We start from the raw sequence: 22,079 nt of genomic DNA, 5'->3' as shown, positions 1-22,079 counted from the left end.
ATTGACCCACTGGTCATTCAGATGCATATTGTTTACTTTCCATGTATTTACGTAGTTTCCAAAATTGTTTTTGTTATTGATCTCTAGTTTTATTCCATTGTGGTCAGAGAAAAAGCTTGATGTTATTTCAATTTATTTTGAATGTTTTAAGACCTCTTTTGTGACCTAACATTTGGGCTATCCTTAAGAATGATCCATGTGCTGATCTGCACATAGAGCCTTCTGCAGCCATTGGATGAAATGTTCTGTAAATATCTATTAGGTCCATTTGATCTGTAGTGCAGATCAAATCTGATGTTCCTTTGTTGATTTTTCTGTCTGGAAGATCTGTTTGATGCCGAAAGTAGGGTGTTGAAGTCTCCAGCTCTTACTGTATTTGGGTCTGTTTTTCTTTTTAGTTCTAATAACATTTGCTTTATGTATTTTGATGATCCAGTATTGGGTATATATATATATATATATATTTATATATATTTCCAGTTGTTACATCTTTTTGCTGAATTGACCCATTTATCATTATATAGTGACATTTGTCTCTAAGTTCTTATAGTTTTTGTCTTGAAATCTATTTTGTCTGGTATAGCTACTCCTGCTCTTTTTTGGTTTCCATTTGCATGGAATATCTTTTCCATTCTTTTATTTTAGTCTATGTGTGTCTTTATAGGTAAAATGTGTTCCTTGTAGGCAACATATCATTGGGTCTTGTTTTTGTATCCATTCAGCCACTCTGTGTCTTTTGATTGGAGAGTTTAGTCCATTTACATTCAAAGTTCTTATTGATGACTAAGTTAGGCACTCTTCTAAGCACTGGAGGACTTGTCTTTGAGAATATGTTGAGGGAGATAGACCAATAAACATCATCTGAGACAGAGAGAAGCACTGTGGGCTACAGAATCAAAGAGAAAGGGTGGGCTTATGCAAACTTGGTCAGGGATGGGAGAGGCTTTACAAAGGCAATGATGCCTGGGCTGAGTCTCAGCCAGCTAGGATCGGAGAGGAAAGGTACTCACAGTGGAGGAAATATGCAAATACATGGCCATAAACAAGAGTATGGCTTATTTGGGGGGAACCCAATGAGTTCCTTGTGGTTAAAATGTAGACAGTATTGTTTGAGGACAATCAAGAGATGAGGTTGAAGAAGAGATAAGGGAGAGCTAGATAATGATGCAGCTTGCTAAGATTATATCATGTGAAAGAGTTTAAATTTACATTAGTGACAAAGAGAACTATTTATAATTTTTAAATAGGGAATTAGAGAATGACATGATCATAATAGTGATTTGAAAAGATCGTTTTGTCAGCAGTGTGGAAAAAGACATTGAAGTAGGAGGTAGACTCTGGGAACTTCATCATCCAATTTGTGGCAATCCAGGTGAGAGATGATGAAGGTCTGAATTATTGCAGTGATCATGGGCATAAAGAAAAACAGACCATGATTAGTGGTAGGACTAACATGACTTGATGATTGGGGGATTAAAAAGTGAGTGAGAGAGTCGGTGATAACCCACAAGTATCCAGCTTGGAGACTGGGTGGTAGTTACACCATTCATTGAGATGGGAGACATAGGAAAAGGAGCAGATATGTTGAGATGATGATTGGAGTAGGCAAATAAGATTAATTCAGTTTCATACAGTGTTGAATCTGAGATACTTGTGGACCCTTCCAAAAAGGAAATGCCTAACAGGCAACTGAATGTACCTACCTGTAGTATGGAGGTCAGAAGAAATAAATCTGAGAATAAGCTATAGATTTGCTCTTATCAACATTTAGGGGTGGCACAAGTCTGAGAAGATGGGATCTCTCAAAGAGAACATCAAATGAAAATGATGAGTAAGTAATGTAGTTGAAATTTCCGATCACAAATCAATAAGAGATTTTCAGGTTTAAAAGCATAATTTAAAAAACCAAACAATAATGTATATTACACAAACTTCCATGTAACAAAGTTTGAGTCTAAGCCTTTTTATTCACAGTCTAAAGATTCTTCCAAATCACTTTTGGCCGTTTGACATCACATGCAGCATCATGATGACAGACTTTTTTTTTTTAACAACTCTGACTTGTGAAGTTGAATCTTTTGTCTTCTTTTGACTGGTAATATAATTCTGGGGCATAATGAAATATAATAGGGTTTCTTTTCATTGTCTTATTTGGTCCAACTCATAATTTCATATTTTCCTTAACTTAACTCCCAGCCCTGAAAGTTAAACACCTTTTCCTGAAAATCAGTGGAAGGCTTCTGTCAGAGCTGTTCAGTACCTGAATGATTATATAAACTGGTGACACCAGTTCTCCATAGCTTTGAAAATCCTAGAGTCTGTTCTATGAGATTTGCTATGTGGGTTTATGACATAATTTCTCCATCTATAATAACTTTTTTATTTTAATGCTGCATCAAAATGTAATCTTTTAAAAGGTGTTTTAAGCAAAAATCAGAAATACTAGTGTAACTTAAATTTTAAGCACCTGTGGTACTTCTAGGGCACAAAATTCTATTGTGGTGATGATGGTATGAACATATGCTTACTCTTGGCTAGTCTGAGTTGCACAATTGCATCACAGCTTACTCTTGTGGGTAGTGACTGGCAAGATTCTTTTGACATCACATGTAAGAAAGGCTGATTTCAGAAATGTTAAAACTTGAAAACACATTTTTTTGAACAGAAGAAATATAGCACATATCATATAAGGCTTTACCCGTAGCCTAATAATTTCAGTGTTGAAAGCATTCTTGGAGATTTTATTTTGTAATTTTGAAGGCAATTAAATTGTGAAGGCAGTTTGTGAGACAATTCAGATTACTCAACAAACTTTGAGTGTCACATTTGTGCAATTCACTGGGCCCAGCTCTGGAATGCAAATACAGCATGATCCGTTTCCACATGGAATGTAGTACAGTGGTCCTCCTTGGGAGCCTTGGGAAATGCAGAGAGACTTCTGGGGTTGTTACAATGTTTTTGGAGCACTGCTGGCCTTTAGTGGGCCAAGGACACTAAACTTTCTATAGTCCATAGGATTTTCTGCACAAGAAGAGCTATCTCTCTCGCAATGTTCATAGAATCTACTCTGGAAAACACTGCAGAAGACAGACACACAATCATTATTCATGCAAGACCAACCACTAGGGCAGGGACATACTATCACTGTGTTGTAACTGTCTCATTCTAGACAATACCTATTGTTCAGCTTGGATACCTACCTTGTTTACTGATGAAACTCAGAATAATTCTGGGCAAAAGCAAAAGGGTAAAGCCGTTCCAAAGAATGTGATGTAGGCAGTCTAAAAGCCAGGTTCCAAAAATTGGAATAAATGCATAGTTTCCCAAATAGCACAATACCTGGCACATGGGAAAGTACTCAGTTTGGGGTATTATTATGATTATTAACCTAATACTAGACTCTCCTGGAATCTCAATTTTGAAAGGACTTCAGCAGTCATCTGATTCTACCCAGGATAAACACCAGCTCACCCCAAGTTCCTTAAAATGGATGCCTCAACAATCAAACATTAAAAAAAATATTGTGCTGTAGTATGATACAGCAATATACATTTGTGTCTAACCCGGGAAGAATCTTTAATTTTGTGAATTTTGATCTCATTAAGAAAGACGATTTTCAAAATTTCACCCAAGCTAAAGTTTTGAGGATTTTTGACATTATGAGGCATAATATGGTAAAAGATCAAAAACTGAAAATGTCAGAGCAGGCAAGGGTTCCTTCACAAATTTTCGCTGTAAGTTATACCTCTATCAGGGTAAAAATTTTGCTGATGAGATGGCAAGCTGGATTGTATAGAATAGATTGGAGAGAAGAGAATGCCTACAAGAATCCACTGTGAGTTCTGCCCTCTCATTAGAATGTAAGCTTCATAAGAGCAGCAACTTTTTGAAAGTATTCGTTTCCTTTTCCATGGCTTCTAAAAACCCTTTTATATGAAAATATTCAAATATGCCTTCTATAGACTGAATGTGTGTGTATGTCCCCCAAAATTCATGTTATTAAACAAATCCTAATGCACAGTGTGATGGCATTTTGAGGTATGGACTTTGGGAAGTGCTTAGCTCATGAGAGTGAAGCCCTCATGAGGGTGATTAGTGCTCTTATAAAAGAGGCCCTAGGAAGCTTCCTTGGCCCCTCTTCCATAGGCAGTCACAGTGAAAAGATGGCCATCTATGAACCAGAAGCAGACCCTCACCAAACACTGAATCTACCAGTGTCTTGATCTTGAACTTCCCAGCCTCCAGAACTGTAAGAAATAAATGTTGTTGTTTATAAACCATCCAGACTCTTTTTTTGAGACAGGGTATTGCTCTATTGCCCCAGCTAGAATGCAGTATACAATTATGGCTTATCATGCAGCCGCCATCTCCCGGGCTCAAGCAGTCCTCCTGCCTCAGCCTCCCAAGTAGCTGAGACTGGGACTAGAGGTGCATGCCACCACACCTGGCTAATTTTAAAATTTTTAGTAGTAGCAAGGTTTTGCTATGTTGCCCAGGTTGGTCTCAAACTTCTGTGCTCAAGTGATCCTCCTGCCTTGGCCTCCCAAAATGCTGGGATTACAGGGGTAAGCCAGCTCCCAGGCTTCATTATAGCAGCCCAAACAGACTAAAACAATACGAAAAAATAACATAAATAACCACTTCTCCATCACTTAGATTGAGCAGTTGTTAACCTTTACCATTTTGCTTCATCTATTTTATTGAAGTGTTTTAAAATAAAATAAAACCTAATGACATTTCACCCCTTAATGCTTTTAACATGAATCTTCAAAAATGAACTGTTTCTCTTTCACTCACAGTATCTTTATCTCACCTAATAAAATCAACAATAATTCTTGAATATAATAAATTTCCAGTTCATATTTAGATTGCCCGAGTTATTTCCCAAATGACTTTTACTCCTCTCTTATCCAATCCTGGATCTGTTATCCATTGCATCTGATTATTTTATTTCTAAAGCAGAGGGACTCTGTTTAGTTCATTGCTGTAACCAGTGTCTAAACAGTGCCTAGCCTGGAGTAGGCTCTTAGTAGATGGCAGCATAGTGGTTAGAACTATGGGTTAACATCCTGGCTCTATCACTTATTAGCTATACTTGGGCAAGTCACTTAACCTCTCCATGCCTCAATTCCTCATCTGCAAAACCAGTTTAACAGTAGTATCTGTTGTACAGTGAGTGCTGTATAAGTGTTAGTTATTGTTCTTATTTGTTGATAAGTACTAATCAACCTCTACTATGTACCTAATACATGTTGGGCCCTATTTTAGGCATCAGCCAAATTTCTCTGCTCTCATGGAGCTTACATTCTAATTGGGGTTGAGTAGTCATTAGGAAAACAAAAAAACAATTTGAAAAGTAAACATCCAGTTGTCCCTCACTACTCATGGGGGATTGGTTCCATGATCTCCCTTGAATACTAAAATCTGTGTATGCTCAAAACCCTGATATAAAATAGTGTAATATTTGCATATAGTCTATGCACATCCTCCTGTACACTTTAAACTCTAGATTATTTATAATACTTAATACCATGTAAATGCTATGTAAATAGTTTTTATACTCTATTGTTTAGAAAATAATGACAAGAAAAAGAGTCTGTGTATGTTTGGTACAGATATATTTTTTAAAAAATATTTTGAATTCACTGTTGATTGAATCCATGGATGCAGAACCCATGGATATGGAGGGCCAGAGTGAATAGCACATTAGTTGGTGAGAGAAAAGCTGGGAAAGGAACATAGGGAGCACTGGGATGGTCTAACTTGTAAGGTGACATGTGAGCACACATTTGATGGCTCTGAAGGAGCAAGTCATGTGCCTCCTTGGAGGACATGCATCTAGACAGAAGAAAGACCCTAAATTATGAGTGTGAGTAGCAAAGAAGAGGAGGGTGCAAGGGAGAGTGAAGTGGGAAAAGTAGGAGGGGCCAGATCTTGTAGACCATTGTGAGACTTTGGATATTACCGCGTGAGAGCGAAAGTTATTGGAGGCTTACACTAAAGAATATGACTTGCAATTTGAAAGGTCCCCTACAGACAGAGTAGTGAATGCTATAATCGAGTTTTGGAAAACATGCTCTTGTAGAGCCAGAGGGTATGCCTAATGCCTGGGCTTTGATGTAACCATTAAGTGCATCATATTGAAAATCTTTTTCAAGCACAGCAGTATGACCTCTGCATCCTAGACTGCCAGCTCACATATAGTATGTTCTTCCAACAATTCTTCAACACTATGAGGACCTTCAACCCATTGACCTCTCATTATTTCACTATTTATCACTTTTGTCTTATTGTCTTTCCCTTCTCAGCTAGATTAGATGCCATGGTTTTGGCAGAAATTGTTAGTTCTCTGCCGAATATCTATTTCCTCACCTATATTACTAACAGAACTGATTTTACTTAGGGTGGCATTATGTCATAAGGAATAAGATTCCTCATTTCTGAGCCTTCCTTAAAGCAAAATATTTCCGCATGTCCCAGTTCTGTCCAGTTAGTACTGAGCAGCAGTCTACTGGGGGTTGGTTCCAGGGAATATTTTGCTTTTCTAATAACAGGGATAGTCACAGCTGGCATGTTCCTTTGCCCCTATTTCCCTTTCTCCTTTCTTCCTTCCTTAAACACAGATATGACATCTGGAGCTGCAGCAATCATCTTGCAACCATGGGATGACAAGCATGGACAAAAGGCAACACCCTGATGATTGTAGAGCAGAAAGAGAGAAAGGAACTGGGCCCCCAATGGCTTCTCTGAGCAGCTGAACTAATGCTAGCAATTGACTACCTCTGCCGTGTGAGAATAGACCCCAGAAGGCCTTTTTGTTTTATAATGTCAGATCTCTTCAGACTGATTCAGTGGTTCAGCACCATGGTCTCTCTCTTGCAAACGTCCTTGTCCATCTTTCCCTCCATCATGCCTGGGAGACAAAACACAAGTCTGGTTAAACCTAACGAACTGCTCTGTGTTTGCATCTGAGAAGCTAAATATAGCTGTAGTACATCTCACAATGGTGCTTAGTGGTCTGACTTTAATTTTATGACCCCAAATTTCTGGTGGGCACTAAACTCAGCCTATATGTGCTATCACTTTTCTGTAGCAAAATCACTTTCTCATCCCTTGAGACGGCTATTTTAAACTTTCTCCTCTCTCTTCATACCTCCAGCACCCTTGTCTCCCCTTACTTTCAGCTGATGATCTCCCTTCATACTCACCCACCTCATTTTTTGTGTCAGAGTCTGCTAGTATCCCCAGTATTCCTCTCCCTCTTTCTTTGTAATAATGCCCTTGATCTTTTTAGCTAGAAATATGGCTGTCCCATGTAAAGACCATATGTTCCAGCTTCCTTTTCAATTGATTGTAGCTATATGGCCAAGTACTGGCTAATGAAATGTAAGGGGGAGTATTATGGGTAGCTTTCAGGAAATGTTCTAAAAAGATAGAGCTGGCTTGTGCCCTTTGATCCTTTTCTTCTCCCTCCTCTCTTTTGCTACATGGAATGAAACTATGATGCTGGAACTCTATCTAGCAGCCATCTTAGACAGGAAGAGTAGGTCCGCATACTGGGATAGAAGAGTACTGAGCTAGAAGGTGTCTGATTCCTAACAATTTTATGACTTCCAAATCAACCCTGAACAACCTACCTCTGGACTTCAGGTACATGAGAGGACTGAATTCTGTCCTATTTAAACAATATTCTTCCAGTTTCTGGTCACATATAGACAAATGAATCCTAACCAAATACATCAGCCTTTTTAGGTTGAGATGTACTTTCTGTGCCTTCTCTCTAATCATAATGGAAGTGTCCCGCTCCTATTAAGGCCAGCCTCCTATTAAGGCCTTAGTTTCTACAGTTATTTCCTCTCACAAATCATCAGTTTCTCACTCCTCAGTCATTTAGAGATCTCTGCATAACTAGCTCAGTTTCATCACTCTGGTCTTAAGTCTAATTGTTGTCTCCTCATAGAGGCTGTTCGTGACCATAATATCTAAGGTAATTTTCTCTTATTCTCTATCTCATTATCCTAGTGTATCTTATTTAGAGCATTTAGGGCAATCTGAAATTAATTTTATATCTGTTTATGTGCTTATGGTCTGATTCCTCACATACCTTCAAGAATGTAAGATCCACATGGTCAGGGACTTCATCTTTCCTGTTTCTAACACCTACTAGGCTCTCAAGAAATGTTTGAATGAATGAATGAAAGAATGAATGAATGAATTTTTTTGGAATTAAAGAAGGAGAGATAGAGGTTGGAGGAGACCTCCCAGAGTAATTTGGGCCTGACTGAAATTCAAGTTTGAATAAAAGTGTGACCAGAAGACACTGAAGAGGGAAGAGGAAGACATTCCCAGAAGAAGGAACAGCGTGCTCACTTGCAGAGGTGGAGAGAGCGTGTTGTATGTGGGCATTGGTCATTCAGCATGAAAAGTGCACAGAGCTGTCAGGAAGGAATGGCAGGAGTAGGGGGCTGGAAAGTATGGAATGGTTCAGACTACGCCACCACGCTAGAGGGAAACTGGTGGAGGATTTTAAAGGTGAGAGACTAATTCGATTCAGTGATTAAGTGGCAGGCCATCATGCAGAAGATGGTTGGAGGTAAAAGACACACATCTAAGGGACTATTAAGGAGGTCTGTGTAATAAACAGGTGAAGCACGGACCAAGCCAGTGCTGTGGGGATTAGAGTGGGTAAAGGATCTGATAGGATGATAGGAAGTTGAAATCAAGAGTGCATCACCTAACACTTCTTTATAATGTGATACAGTATGTTGTGATGAAATAAGGCTTTGGATTCAAGAGACGTAATCCAAATCCTTCTCCTCACTTCCCGGATTGTGGTGACCTTGAGAAGTCACTTAACCAATTATCCTTCATTGGCAAGTAGTGGACAATATCATATACTTCCTCTTGTTATTTTTAGGACTAAATCAGTTGAATATGACCACACCACCCATCCTGTTCCTGGTGCATGCCACAAAAAAAAAAAAAAAAAAAATGGGGACCTGAATAAATGTTAGCTCTCTCCCTAAACCCTTCTCTTATTCTCCATTCAACTCCTGTAGGGAATGAAAAACGGAAGGCAACATCTCAGTAGAAATAGGTAAGCCTTTAGTTTTGTGAACCTGAGGCAGTTGGGCAGCAGCTTGGGCTATTTAGAAGCAGCATGGAGTTAAGTGACGCTATGATTGTGGAGGGCTCTACTTTGTTGATCCTTCTAGCCTTAACAGGGAGATAAGAGGGGAAGGTAATCAGCATAGTGTTAGAAGCTGAATTAATAATAAAATAATGAATCATTACATTTTAATTACACCTTTAAATTTTAGTTGACACTTTATTAAGAAATGTATTTTTGAATAGACGACAAAATATCCATCTAATATCTCTCAGCTTTACAGGTTAACGTAATTTTTCCATTTTCCCCTTAAATTTTCATCTATTCCCTCCTACTATTTTTGGCAAAGTCTTTGAAAGCAAATCCCAGACATCGTATCATTTCACTTTATCATATGTTATTTGTAAGATTTTTAAAATAACCATTAGCACCTGTAACTAGTGAGAATAGACCCCATTAGCCTTTTCTGGTATATAATCTAAATCTCTCTAACTGATTCAATGGTTCAGCAACATATGTCTCTCTCTTGCAAACATCCTTGTCCATCTTTTCCCTCCATTATTCCAAAAACTTAACAACAATTCACAATATTGTATAATTCCCAGTCCATGTGCAATTTTCCCCAATTGTTTTAAATTGTCATTCTACAGTTGTTTGCATGAATCAGGGATGCAAACAAGGTCCACACATTATAATTGTATTTCATTTATCTTAAACAGTTTCCCTCGTTTAAAACAATGTCATTTAAAGATTTCTTGAGTAATACCTGACAAGCAACAGGCAAACAAAGCAAAAATGGACAAATGGGAATACAACCAAGTTTAAAAAGCTTCTGCAACAGCAAAAAGAAACGCATCCCATCAACAAAGAGACAACCCACAGAATGGGAGAAAATATTTGCAAACTACCAATCTGACAAGGAATTAATAACCAGAATATATCAGGAGCTCAAGCAACTCTAGGAAAAAATAATCTAATAATCTGATTTTAAAATGGGCAAAAGAGGCTGGGCATGGTGGCTCATACCTGTAATCCTAGCACTTTGGGAGGCCAAGGCAGGCAGATCATCTGAGGTCAGGAGTTCCAGATCAGCCTGGCTAATATGGTGAAATGCCATCTCTACTAAAAATACAAAAATTAGCCAGGCGTGGTGGTGTAGCCTTTAATCCCAGCTACTTGGGAGGCTGCGGCAGGAGAACTGCTTGAACCTGGGAGGTGGAGGTTGCAGTGAGCTGAGATCATGCCACTTGCACTCCTAGCCTGGGCGACAGAGCGAGACTTGGTCAAAAAAAAAAAAAAAAAAGATCTGAATTGACATATCTCAAAAGAAGACATACAAAAGACAAACAGGTGGCTTAGCATCACTGATCATCAGAGAAAGGCAAATCAAAACTACAATGAGATATCATCTTCCCCATGAACATGACTTTTATCTAAGGACAGGCAATAACAAATGCTGGCAAGTATGTGGAGAAAACAGAAACCTCCTACACTATTGGTAGGAATGTAAATTAATACAACTGCTATAGAGAACGGTTTGGAAGTTCCTCAAAAAACTAAAAATAGGCCGGGTGTAGTGTCTTACTCCTGTAGTTCCAGCACTTTGGGAGTCCGAGGTGGGCGGATGATTTGAGGCCAGGAGTTCAAGACCAGCCTGGCCAACATGATGAAACCCTATCTCTACTGAAAAATACAAAATTAGCTGGGTGTGGTGGTGCATGCCTGTAATCTCAGCTATTTGGGAGACTGAGGCACAGAATCACTTGAACCCGGGAGGCAGAGGTTGCAGTAAGCAGAGATTGTGCCACTGTACTCCAGGCTGGGTGACAGAGCAATAATCTGTCTCAAACAGCAACAACAGCAAACTAAAAATAAAGCTCTCATGTGATCCAACAATCCCATTTCCAAAAGAAAGGAAATCAGTGTATCAAAAGAAGATATCTGCACTCCCATGTTTATTGTAGCACTATTCCCACTAGCCAAGATTTGGAAGCAACCTAAGTGTCTGTCAACAGATGAATAGATAAAGAAAATGTGGCACTTACACACAATGGAATATATTCAGCCAAAAAAAAAAAAAAAAAAAAAAAATGAGATCCTGTCATTTGCAACAACATGGATAGAACTGGAGATCATTATGTTAAGTGAAATAAGCCAGGCATAGAAGGGCAGGATTCACATGTTCTCACTTATTTGTGGGAGCTAAAAATTAAAACAATTGAATTCACTGAGATAGAGAGTAGAAGGATGGTTACCAGAGGCTGGGGAGTGTACTGTGGGGCTTGGGGAGAAGTGGGGATAGTTAATGAGCACAAAAATATAGTTAAATAGAATGAATAAGATCTAGTATATCAAAAGAAGGTGACACTGGCTGGTCACTCTGTTATATTCAACAATAATTTATTGTACATTTAAAAATAAAAGCGTGTAACTGGATTGTTTGTAATACAAAGAAAGGATAAATGCTTGAGGTGATAGCTGTTTATCCTGATGTAATTATTACTCATTATATGCTTGTATCAAAATAGCTCATATACCCCATAAATATATATACCTACTATGTATCCACAAAAATTAAAAATACATTTTAATGTCAATTATTTGTTGAAGAAACCAGGTCATTTGTCATATAGGTTCTTCTCACAGTCTGGATTTATCTGATTGCAATCCCGTGGTGCCATTTTACATGTTCCTCTGTCCCTAGTATCTCTTGTAAATTGGTAGTTTTATCTAGAAGCTTGATTGTATTCAGATTCTGTCTTTTTGGCAGGACTACTTTATATTGTACAATGGTGCTATACCCAGTGCCTGTGTATTTTCTTTTATAGCATATCAAGAGGCAATTTCTTTTTTTGTCTTTTAATAATATTAAGACTGATCGATGAGTCCAAGAATTATCAGCTGAATTTGTCTTTTATAAAATTCTCTGCAACTTTTCACTTAATGATATTAGCAACCATTGATATTTGCTTTAATACATTATTTCATTAGGAATTACAAAGTAGTGATTTTTAGAATTCTATCATTCCTTTGAATTTTTTTAGCCTCTGTGAGGAAGTTTTCTTTAGCAACTCTTTGGTGACTCTGAAAACCAGTTTTAATTACTTACTTTTTGCTTAATTACTTTTTTTATTTATCAATGTTTAGGTTAATTTATTGATTTTATCAACTAGGTTTTTGAGGGGAAGAGAATATTATTAAGAACTCATGGATTTTTATATGTTTGAAGTGTTTCAATCGATTGTAATCGTTATTTTGGGCCCAGTGGGAGCCTCTTTCACATTGGCTCCAGAATAGTACTTTATAATTTATAAGATACTTAACCGTACATTAGTCATTTGAACTTCACAAACAACCCTATGAAGCTGTTACTACCCAGTTTTACAAATGAGAAATCTGGATCACACAGCTCAAATCAGGACTTGACGTCTATTGTTCTTTGTATTACATGAGACAGTGATTGAAAGAATGAGTGTTAAAGGTGACTAAATTCTTTGTATTTTTCTTTTCTCTGCTTTTGAGACTAAACAGCAGCTGTCTTTAACCAGTGGGAATATGATATTAAGCAATATCCACTTTAGAAGACATTACTTGCAGCAAACACTGTTGATAATACTGTAACTTAGTAAATAGCCTCTCTCAACTTTTGTTTGTGAAGCATTTCAATTTTGATTACTCTGTGTGGGATCTACTGCTCAGATGTGTGTCATTTTATGGTCTACCCATGTCTGGGGAGCTGGCATTACACGCTGCCTAGTGTTTTTAATTCAGAAGTTCTTCTAAAAGAAACCTTAGCCTCCTATATTCCAACCCTAGTTTTAATAGCATAAGCTATTTCCTTCTTATATAGCTTTGTGGGCATAGTAATAAAATAAATACCACAAAATCACTGATGAGATGAAAATTGAGCTCCCTGCTTCTGTGCAGCCATGTAGGTAAAACAGTAATTGGCTCTGATAATAACTTTTGTTCTTACAAACCAAAGTCTAAATGAGAGTCACATTTGATATATCTGCTTGTAATTACCATCAAAAGGAGAGAATACAAAGTTTAGATTGTTTAGTGACTCAAGATAGATTACATAAATTGATATCTTTTCTTGACCAATTTACTAAAATTTTCTGAAATTATTTCTGATATTTATCTTACTGTTGATAAAAAATGATCATCTTCCAGAGCATACTTTCCTGCTTAATGGAATGATTAATTTTATTTTGTTTTGAAGTCTATAATTGATTTTCTTGAAAACCTTATTATTGGGTCTCATAATACAGCATATGTTTGTAAGTATTTTCCCATATATCACGATAGATGGTTTGTAAGACAAATTTAGGTTTTGAATGTATTTGGTAGTGAATTTCAGTGAAACATTTGTTATGTTAATTTTTTTTTTTTTTTTTTTTATGAGACTGAGCCTCACTCTGTTGCCCAGGCTAGAGTGCAGGGCATGATCTCAACTCCCTGCAACCTCCACCTCCTGGGTTCAAGCAATTCTCATGCCTCAGCCTCTCAAGTAGCTGGGACTACAGGCGCCCGCCACCATGCCCGGCTAATTTTTGTATTTTTGGCAGAAACGGGTTTCACCATGTTGGCCAGACTGGTCTCAAACTCCTGGCCTCAAATGATCCACCCACCTCGGCCTCCCAAAGTGCTGGGATTACAGGAATGAGCCACCATGCCCGTATGATTATGTTAATATTCTTTAAATATAGATGCCTTTTAAGTGTTTTTGAAAAGAGCAATTAAATCATGTGTGCTACATATTACTATTTTGGTATACACAAGCATTGGTACCAAATTAGTGAATATGAGAATATTAATATTTTTAAATTATCTTTTAACCTCAAATCATTGCTTTAGAACCCAACAATAAAGAATTGATAGTACATCTATCATTTCTGTTGGATTTCTCTTTACATACTGATTTCTTTTCGGAAATAACTGTGTCTAGTACTACAGAATTTAACAATAAGCAGAACACTACAGGATTTTAAGGCCAGTTTTAACAGTGATTCTGTATTTGGCCATTTCCTCCCTATACCAGACCTATAACCACACAAACTTGATGGAGCATGATAAAACTAAGAAAACTGCTATGGCCCACTGAGCAAATAATCCCATAATTTAAAAGTTCTAACAGCTTAGATATGATAGATGAAGCTATTACCATCAATTCTGTATCCAGAATACACACATTTAAAAAATACCCTAATTACAAAAACCCAGATCCAGTCAATATAATACATATTAGCAATTTCCCAATCCTTGGTAGAATAGAAATTATTCTGAACGTTTAAGAAGGAAAATATTATGTTCAGGTATTAATTTCAATAGAAGAGGCAATCTGCTTCCATGCAAAAACCCTGGCGTAGTGCTGTGTTACCCACAGAAGAAAAGCCATTTATAATTAGGTATGACATTACTTTTGTGACCACGTGTATTTCAAGGAGAAGGAAATAGACATGCCTTGTTTGAATCCTGTATCCTTGCCCAGATTAAATAAAGTCGACAGTTGAGGGCAGTTATTTGGAGATTTGGTTTAAGAAATGCTATTGGTCGGGTACAGTGGCTCACACCTGTAATTCCAGCACTTTGGGAGGCTGAGGCAGGTGGATCATGAGGTCAGGAGTTCGAGACCAGCCTGATCAACATGGTGAAACCCTGTCCCTACTAAAAGTACAAAAATTAGCCAGGTGTGGTAGCTTGTACCTGTAATCACAGCTACTCAGGAGGCTGAGGCAGGAGAATCACATGAACCTGGGAGGCGGAGGTTGCAGTGAACCAAGATTGTGTCCCTGCACTACAGCCTGGGTGACAGAGCGAGACTCCGTCTCAAAACAACAACAACAACAACAACAAACATGCTATTAAAAAGTAAAAGGAAGATTTGGAATATCTGTTAAGAAAGACCTTACCTAGACGTATCTATGCTTATCTAGCATACATTCTGTAGATATTTTTGTAGCCTTCTTCTTCACTTTGACCTTAGGCACAGACCCTTTATGAATGCTTATGTCAAAGAAATAGCTGGATCATGAACAAATCTGTCTGATTCCTACAACCATTTTAACAACTGCGTCAGATCACCCTCAAAACTAAGACACTTAATTGAAAGGAAAACAGTTAAGTTGCTCACGGTACTTCTAACCTCCTTTTTAAAAAGTTACAAAGCCTACAAGCCTACATATTTTGACTCCATTTTTATGAAATGTCCAGAATAGATATACATCAGTAGAGACAGAAAGTAGATTACTGGTTGCCTGGAACTAGTGGGAGGAGGGAATGGGGAGCAATTGCTAATGGGTATGAGGTCTCATTTTGGAGTGATGCACATGTTCTGGAATTAGATAGTGGCGATGGTTGTAGGAATATACTGAAAACCACTGAATTGTACACTTTAAAGGGGTGAATTTTATGGTATATGCATTGTATTACAATTTTAAAATCACAAAAGACTAGAAATTATTAGTAATACCATATTCCCTACGTGCGAAATTATCTTTTAGCCTAAAATCATAGAATCCCAAAGCTCAGGCATGGTTCCTCAAGAGACCATCAAGTCTAACATGCATTTTGCAAATAAAGAAACTGACTTCCATAGAGGTGAAGTGACTTACCCAAGGTCACACAGAGCAGTCGAGAGGAGAGCTGGCACCTAGGGGTCCTGACAACTATCTAGTGCCCCTTCCCACCACCACTATGTGGCCCACTCTCATGGTTTATTTTTAAGCATGTCAATGATAACTAATTTGAATTATTTAAAATGAGGAATAAGTGGTTCAAACAAGAGGCTTTTATTTTTTTCCTAATGAAAGCATAAATTATTCTTGCAGATAACAGAATCTCTGTGAAGGAGTAGATAAATTTGTTGTAAATTTACCAGGCCCAAATTGAGATTTACCTGTAAATGTCCCTAGAGGAAAGTGGCCACATTAACAGACCAAGGGAGCCCTCTGCCTGTGTATTTGTGGTATAGATTTCATTGGCAAAATCCTTGACCTGGAAAGCTAAAAATAAATTAAGACCAGGTATTCTATCTAGTCCTTTGCCCACCTTGGTTGGCTTCCAGCGTTATTTTTGAGAAAATGTGTCTGAGGATGTATTTGTGGGAGCAATGGGATACACGGAGGAAAACCTATAGAAAGTTCCTTTTCTGTGAATAGAAGGGACTGATTGATTAGCAGCCTAAATAAAAGATCCAAATATATTTTTTTCCAGTGAGAATTTCATTAAAATAATTATTTCCAAAGAACTTTAAACTCCTTTGAGGATATAAAATGTTAGTGAGCATTTTTGTTCATCCAGCATGAAAGTTTCATTGTTTCTTTGTTTCAGCGAAAGATAGGGTTGAATGTAAAAATCATGCAGGATCCTGAAAACATCCACCACAGAGCTGCTGTAAATGTGAACTATGGAATCAGTTTGCCATATATTAATCAGAGAAAAGCATGTGTAAGTAATGAGTTGGTTTAATGAGCTCTTATTTTTTAAGAAATAAAAGTCATTTATTAGTAGTGTAAGATGTAATGTAGATATTAAGTAAAGATTGTGATCCTTTTGTCTTTGGAGATTTTTTGGAGATGGAGTGGCTCTCATTCTGTTTATAAGTAGCGAATGATAAGAAAATGTAAGCCGTATTTTAAAGAGCTCATTCTTTAAATGAGTCTTAAAAAATGAGTCTTTCGCTCATTCCAGATTTCTCTATTTTATTTGATATTCCTAAATAATCTAGTACCATAATTTTAATGAGGAAATAATTTACCAGCAAAAAGAATTAATAGAGAAGTTTTAAATATTGTATTTCTTTGATAGTAGGCTTAGCACTAGAAAAATCAAAATAAAACAACAGCACAGAATCCTCTTCACTTGTGTATACTCTCATAATGTACAAATATTTGAGAATATTATTCTAAAGCTGAGGTAAGCAGGGACTAATCCTTTATGTCAGCAAAATAATGAGAGGGAAAAAGAATCAAACGTAGATTTGCAGTAAGAGATCTCAGAGTTGATGCCTATTTTTGCCATTGACTAGATGCTACCTTGTCCTAAAGCAAGGATTGTACTCTTTCCATGTTGTGGAGTTTTCTTAGGAGAATTAAGAGTAGTGCTTCATTTTAACTGGGAAAGTATTTAATTTGAGATCATTTCTAACACTGAAAACAATTACTGAGGTAACATCTCTATTTTTGTAAATACATTTTAACCTTTGGCTTCTCTCAAAAGCTCTTAAATGTATGACTTGGTGAAATCAAAACTAAAAACAAGATTAGTGTTAGAATTAAATTGCAAAGCCATTTCTAACTAGCTTAATAGTCTCTTAGATTAATCTTCCAAATTTCCTACATAGACATTTTCAACTGCCTACTTCGTTCATGTAACCCTGAAATGTATTTTCTTTATATGTGCTTTATGTTATTCTAACAGGTTTGGTTTAAGAGCACTTTATCTTACAAATACTTTTATAGCCTAAGAAATAACCAGAAAGTTAGGTATTTTTATTCCTGCTGAAACTTTATTTAAAATGTCACTGTGAATAATGTGAAAGGGTTTTATCTGCTTCCCATGAGCCCAAAGCTCTTGAAATACAAATATTATTTCTCTGGCAACACAGACAGAAGCAGATTTCTCTTTTGTTGTTGTTGGTTTTCCTCTTCAACCTAGAATTAATATTGGCTTAGCTGGAGGAGTACTGAGGCTTTGTAGCCCGAGGCAACTGTTGTGTTTCATGCGAACTTTTTCTGATGAGTACTGGAGTTTTAAAAGGCATACCTCTAGATTTAAAAAGGATTATGCTTTGCTTTATGAATCTGAATGAAGATTCAGACTTAAGTAAATAGAGATTTCAAAATTATATCCAAAACTTGGGACAGATTCTTAGTCATTAATTATATAGTTTTCCAATTTCCAAATAGAATGAATGCCTTGGATGTTGTATCTATATACTTTGAGCAAAGAGAATTTGGGAAAACACTTTGCCTTTTATGACATATAGCTAATAGATGTTCATTTACTGTATTAAATCTCCTTTTCCATCAAACTTGATGCCATAAAATCCGCAGCAGAGCAACTTAAAATTGGATGTACATTATGTATATTTTTTTCAAACTGTCAGCCTTTTGATCAAATAGTTAGTTGACCTTATCATTTTGTGTTGATATAGTTGTATGGTAGTACTAACTGAAAAACAGTATTTTCATTTTGGATTTACAAAACAGAAGCATTGTGCAAAAAGCACTGTGAAAGAAGTTTGTTCAGGTATTTGGTTTTAAACAGTCATATAAAGCATTTGGGGATAAATGCAGTTGTGATTTACCACTTATAAAAATCATTTCAAAAGCACTAACCCAAAGTAATGTGTCTAGCATTGTGATGTATAGTTAATTAGAAAGGCATCATCAAAGCTAATCATTTTAGAACTAAACACTCAAAGGGGATTATTATTTGGCTGCCGAGAGCCATGTGTTTCCTTACTTCTTATGAAACTTGATCAGCTTGTCAAAAGCCTGTAAATAACCTTAGACATTCTTGACAGAGCAAATGTGAATATGTAGCCAGTTTCCATTATTTGTTCCCAGAAGCTGGTATCTTCTCCATCTTATGAAGTGGTGTATTCCTCCTGATAATTAGAGGCTGATGCAGGGATTTTAGTGCATTGAAAACACATATAACCCCTGCCACACACACATACTCATATTGCAAAACTATCTTGAAAATTTTATATCCTGTGACTCTGTTATATAAAATCAATTTACCAAAAATGTATTAAAAGTGAGACTCACTGGTGATTTTTTCAGTATCTTCAGTCTGCCAAATAGTAACAAACAGCCTTCTAACATTTTTTCTAGTAGGTCCTCAAAGGTATGTGGAAACAAGAAGAAATCCCTGGTACTGTTCACATTCCCTCACTGACATCTAGTTCCAGTTAGAGTTTATAGTATAACATTAAGAGATCTACAGAAAATTTGACTTTGATTTATTTCTTTTAAATAAAAAGTGTTTCTTAAAAGGCTTGAAACATGTATCTGTTAACATGAATTTTAAAAGAACGATTATGAATGCATAACAAAATAGCCAAACCAAACATTGCTTTGAATTGCTGCACAAATAACTCTGATTGTAACTGTTATGACCTAGAAAAGAATCATAAAACATTTTCTTTTGGCAAGATATGAGTTGCTGTAGAATTATACCAGTTCTTTGGTCCCACTTTCCAAATAAATAAATATATAATGCAATGTAAACTTAGAATCTTTTATTTATTCATGAGGCTGAATTTAATACTATTATGATTTCTAGATTTTATGAGTCATATGTTATGCAGTGTTTTCCACTAACTTAGTTGGATAGCAACCACACTTCACAAATCATAGTTTCATTCTTTACTGTTTCACTTGGGGTGTACATAGTAATCTCTCTCTCATTGAAAGCATATTCATTTCTGAAATGATAAAGTAATAGAAAGTGAGGCAATTGTGTTAATGTCAAATGATTAGAAGAAGCACCAGAAGTAAGGAGTGGGGGCAGGGGGTGGGAGTGGAGAAAGAAGGGCGATTTCAGAACATGATTGTGTTTTAAGCCCATGCATATGGCCACAATTACAGTCACAACATAATTTGGCAACGGTAGCAGAATTAGATTTAAACAAATTGATGTTACACTGCAGTAATTCAGAATGAGCTTGTTGCATTTATAAACCATAACAAGAAGCAGAGTGAATTAATAAACCCCTCTTGTCACTAAAAATAAAAAAAGAGAATAATTGCTGAGATGGAGTTAACTTAACAGATGACTATAGTCAGCATCCTTTCAGGCTAGATATGGGAAAGTGAAGGTCACCCCCATCTCAGATGACAAACAGGGAACATTTTGTTGGTAAACAAATTAATCTTTTGAAAGGTCGCCATTTGTTTTAAGTTTTTATCCAGTTCTTGTCATCTGGAATCAGAGATTGACTGTCATTTCACCAGGCAGGGGTGCAGTTGAGGCAGACAAAGCTGCTTCCGTACGTATCAGCATTCCTTGACAAAACTCAGTGCCTGATTGTGATGCTATGGGCTGCTGGTTTACAGCTGTCTCCGGACAAGAGTGGAGGCCCACCCCTGAATTCCAATAAGATGGGCCTGCATGTTCCGCCTGCTGTAAGCTGGCCCTCTGCCCACAAGTAAAATGTATTGTAGTTCAAGCCAGCAATTATCTCTTTTACTTCCTTCTGTGCTGCTTCTGTTCTCTTTTTCCAAAAACAGATGTGGGTATTCACTCAAGTTCTGCATCTATTCTTTCTCACACCTGCTAGGGCAGAATTTTGACAGAGGTAGAGTTTGAGGGAGCCAGCAGACAACAATCAGATGCAATTTCTTTGAGAGTAGTTTAAAAGAAAACGTTGATTTTCAGGAAATGTGGAGTCAGCATCTTGGTCCCCCTCCCTTTTCCCAGGAGCATTTGGTAAATTAAATTAGTTGAACAAAAGGAAATAGCTTTAAAGACATTCTGAAATGCCATATCCTATTTATGACATACAATCATTACCCAAGGACTGTGGTGGCATGCACAACATCCCACTCCCACCATTTAAAGAGAGCTTTCTCTTCAGGTTGCTTAGATAAAGAGTTTTCAACAAAGGAATGACTTTTCATGTCCTTCCTGATTCACAGACTACAAAATGTATTCCACCAATATGGCAGTGATGGTGGTTGTGGTGGTGGAGGTGGTAGTATATTGCCTTTGTATGTTGTTGCTATTTAAAATTTCAATTCTGCATTGGTTTGGAGTGATGGGAAAGCTGAGGAAAGCGATGGAATGTTGGCTGGTGGATGGCTGTCTCACTAAAGCCCATTGCTCTGGGGGCAGGGAGAGGCAATGAGAGGCTCTAGCCTTGTCAGATAACATTCATAAAAAAAATCTAACAGTAGTGAGTTCTTTTAATTTCTTTACAGTGGTATGTTTCTTGAGCTTCTCTGCCAAGATCCTGCATGCATTCCCAAACCAACCCCATGCTGAACTGAAACCACTTTTTAGCTCTCAGAATAGTGATTCTGGGTCAGACTGCCTGGTGTGAATCCTTACTAGACTGGGATCTCCCAGAAACAGTCTCCCTTTCCTCATGTAAAATGTCCATAATAAATGTATCTATCTCATAAGATTGTATTGAGTTTTTAATGAGATAATTCAAAACACTTAACAAAGGTCCTGGTAAAAAGAAGTGTTCTGAAAAATATTAGTTATTACTATTGGCGAGTCTCATATATTGTATTGTGCCATTGTTTTATACTGTCGTTTAAAACATATTATTGTAGGGTTCCAGGGAGGGAACCAGAATATTGCTGAGGTCTCCTCCAGGGATACTATTTAATATTTTACATGATTATGCTTTCTTTGCCACACAGATATGAGGACAGGGACCTTGTTGTCTGTTCTGTTTGTCTGTTTTTCAAATCCTCCCCTGCACCAAGCACTGTTTTACACATAATAGGTACTAAGGACAGGACTGATGTGTCCCCTCCTCTGTCTAGTCTCTGCTCTGAAGCTATATAGACTGATGTTGAGTTTTGAAGTGAAGTAATGATTTTGCTGGCTCCTAGTAGGCCTAGTTGCACAGGATACCCCCTCCATGGGCCATCTGATAAGATTTACCTAGTGAAATGCCAGTACTATTGGACTCTTGTTGCAGCCTTGCCACTAACTAGTGTTTCCAAGAGCAGGTTACTCTGTCTCACTCATTCTCATTTTTCTGTTTTATGAATGGGGGGAAGCAAGATGGAGAGGCAGTCTGGTGTGCTGGGAGGGCTTGGAGCTGAGTGGGTCAGAGTTTGGGTCCTGTCTGCTATTTTGCAGTTACTGAACCCTAGGTAAGCAAATTACATTTCAGATCCTGAGTTCCCCGTTTTGTCAAGTCAGGATAATGATGCCTACTAGATAAGGGTGCTATGGAGAACACAGAATATATATATATATATATATATATATATATATA

General features: G+C 37.2%; 1 protein-coding gene across 7 annotated transcripts in view; it reads left to right on the top strand.

Annotated features, from left to right (window-relative positions):
- The window catches only part of IQCH (IQ motif containing H), a 255,954-nt gene that overhangs the window by 39,114 nt on the left and 194,761 nt on the right, over positions 1-22,079 (top strand). For 6 of the 7 annotated variants that reach the window (XM_017851107.1, XM_017851105.1, XM_017851104.1 and 3 more), the window contains exon 5: positions 16,445-16,561. In XM_017851107.1, coding sequence (XP_017706596.1) covers positions 16,445-16,561 — 117 coding nt within the window. Of the gene's footprint in view, positions 1-16,444; positions 16,562-18,954; positions 19,351-22,079 lie in introns of those variants that run through there. The other variant, XM_017851110.1, reaches the window with a different exon arrangement.

The sequence above is a fragment of the Rhinopithecus bieti genome, unplaced genomic scaffold (assembly GCF_001698545.2).
Source record: "Rhinopithecus bieti isolate Rb0 unplaced genomic scaffold, ASM169854v2 scaffold_31548, whole genome shotgun sequence".
Lineage (NCBI taxonomy): Eukaryota > Metazoa > Chordata > Mammalia > Primates > Cercopithecidae > Rhinopithecus > Rhinopithecus bieti.
This window is presented reverse-complemented; position numbering and strand designations above follow the sequence as displayed.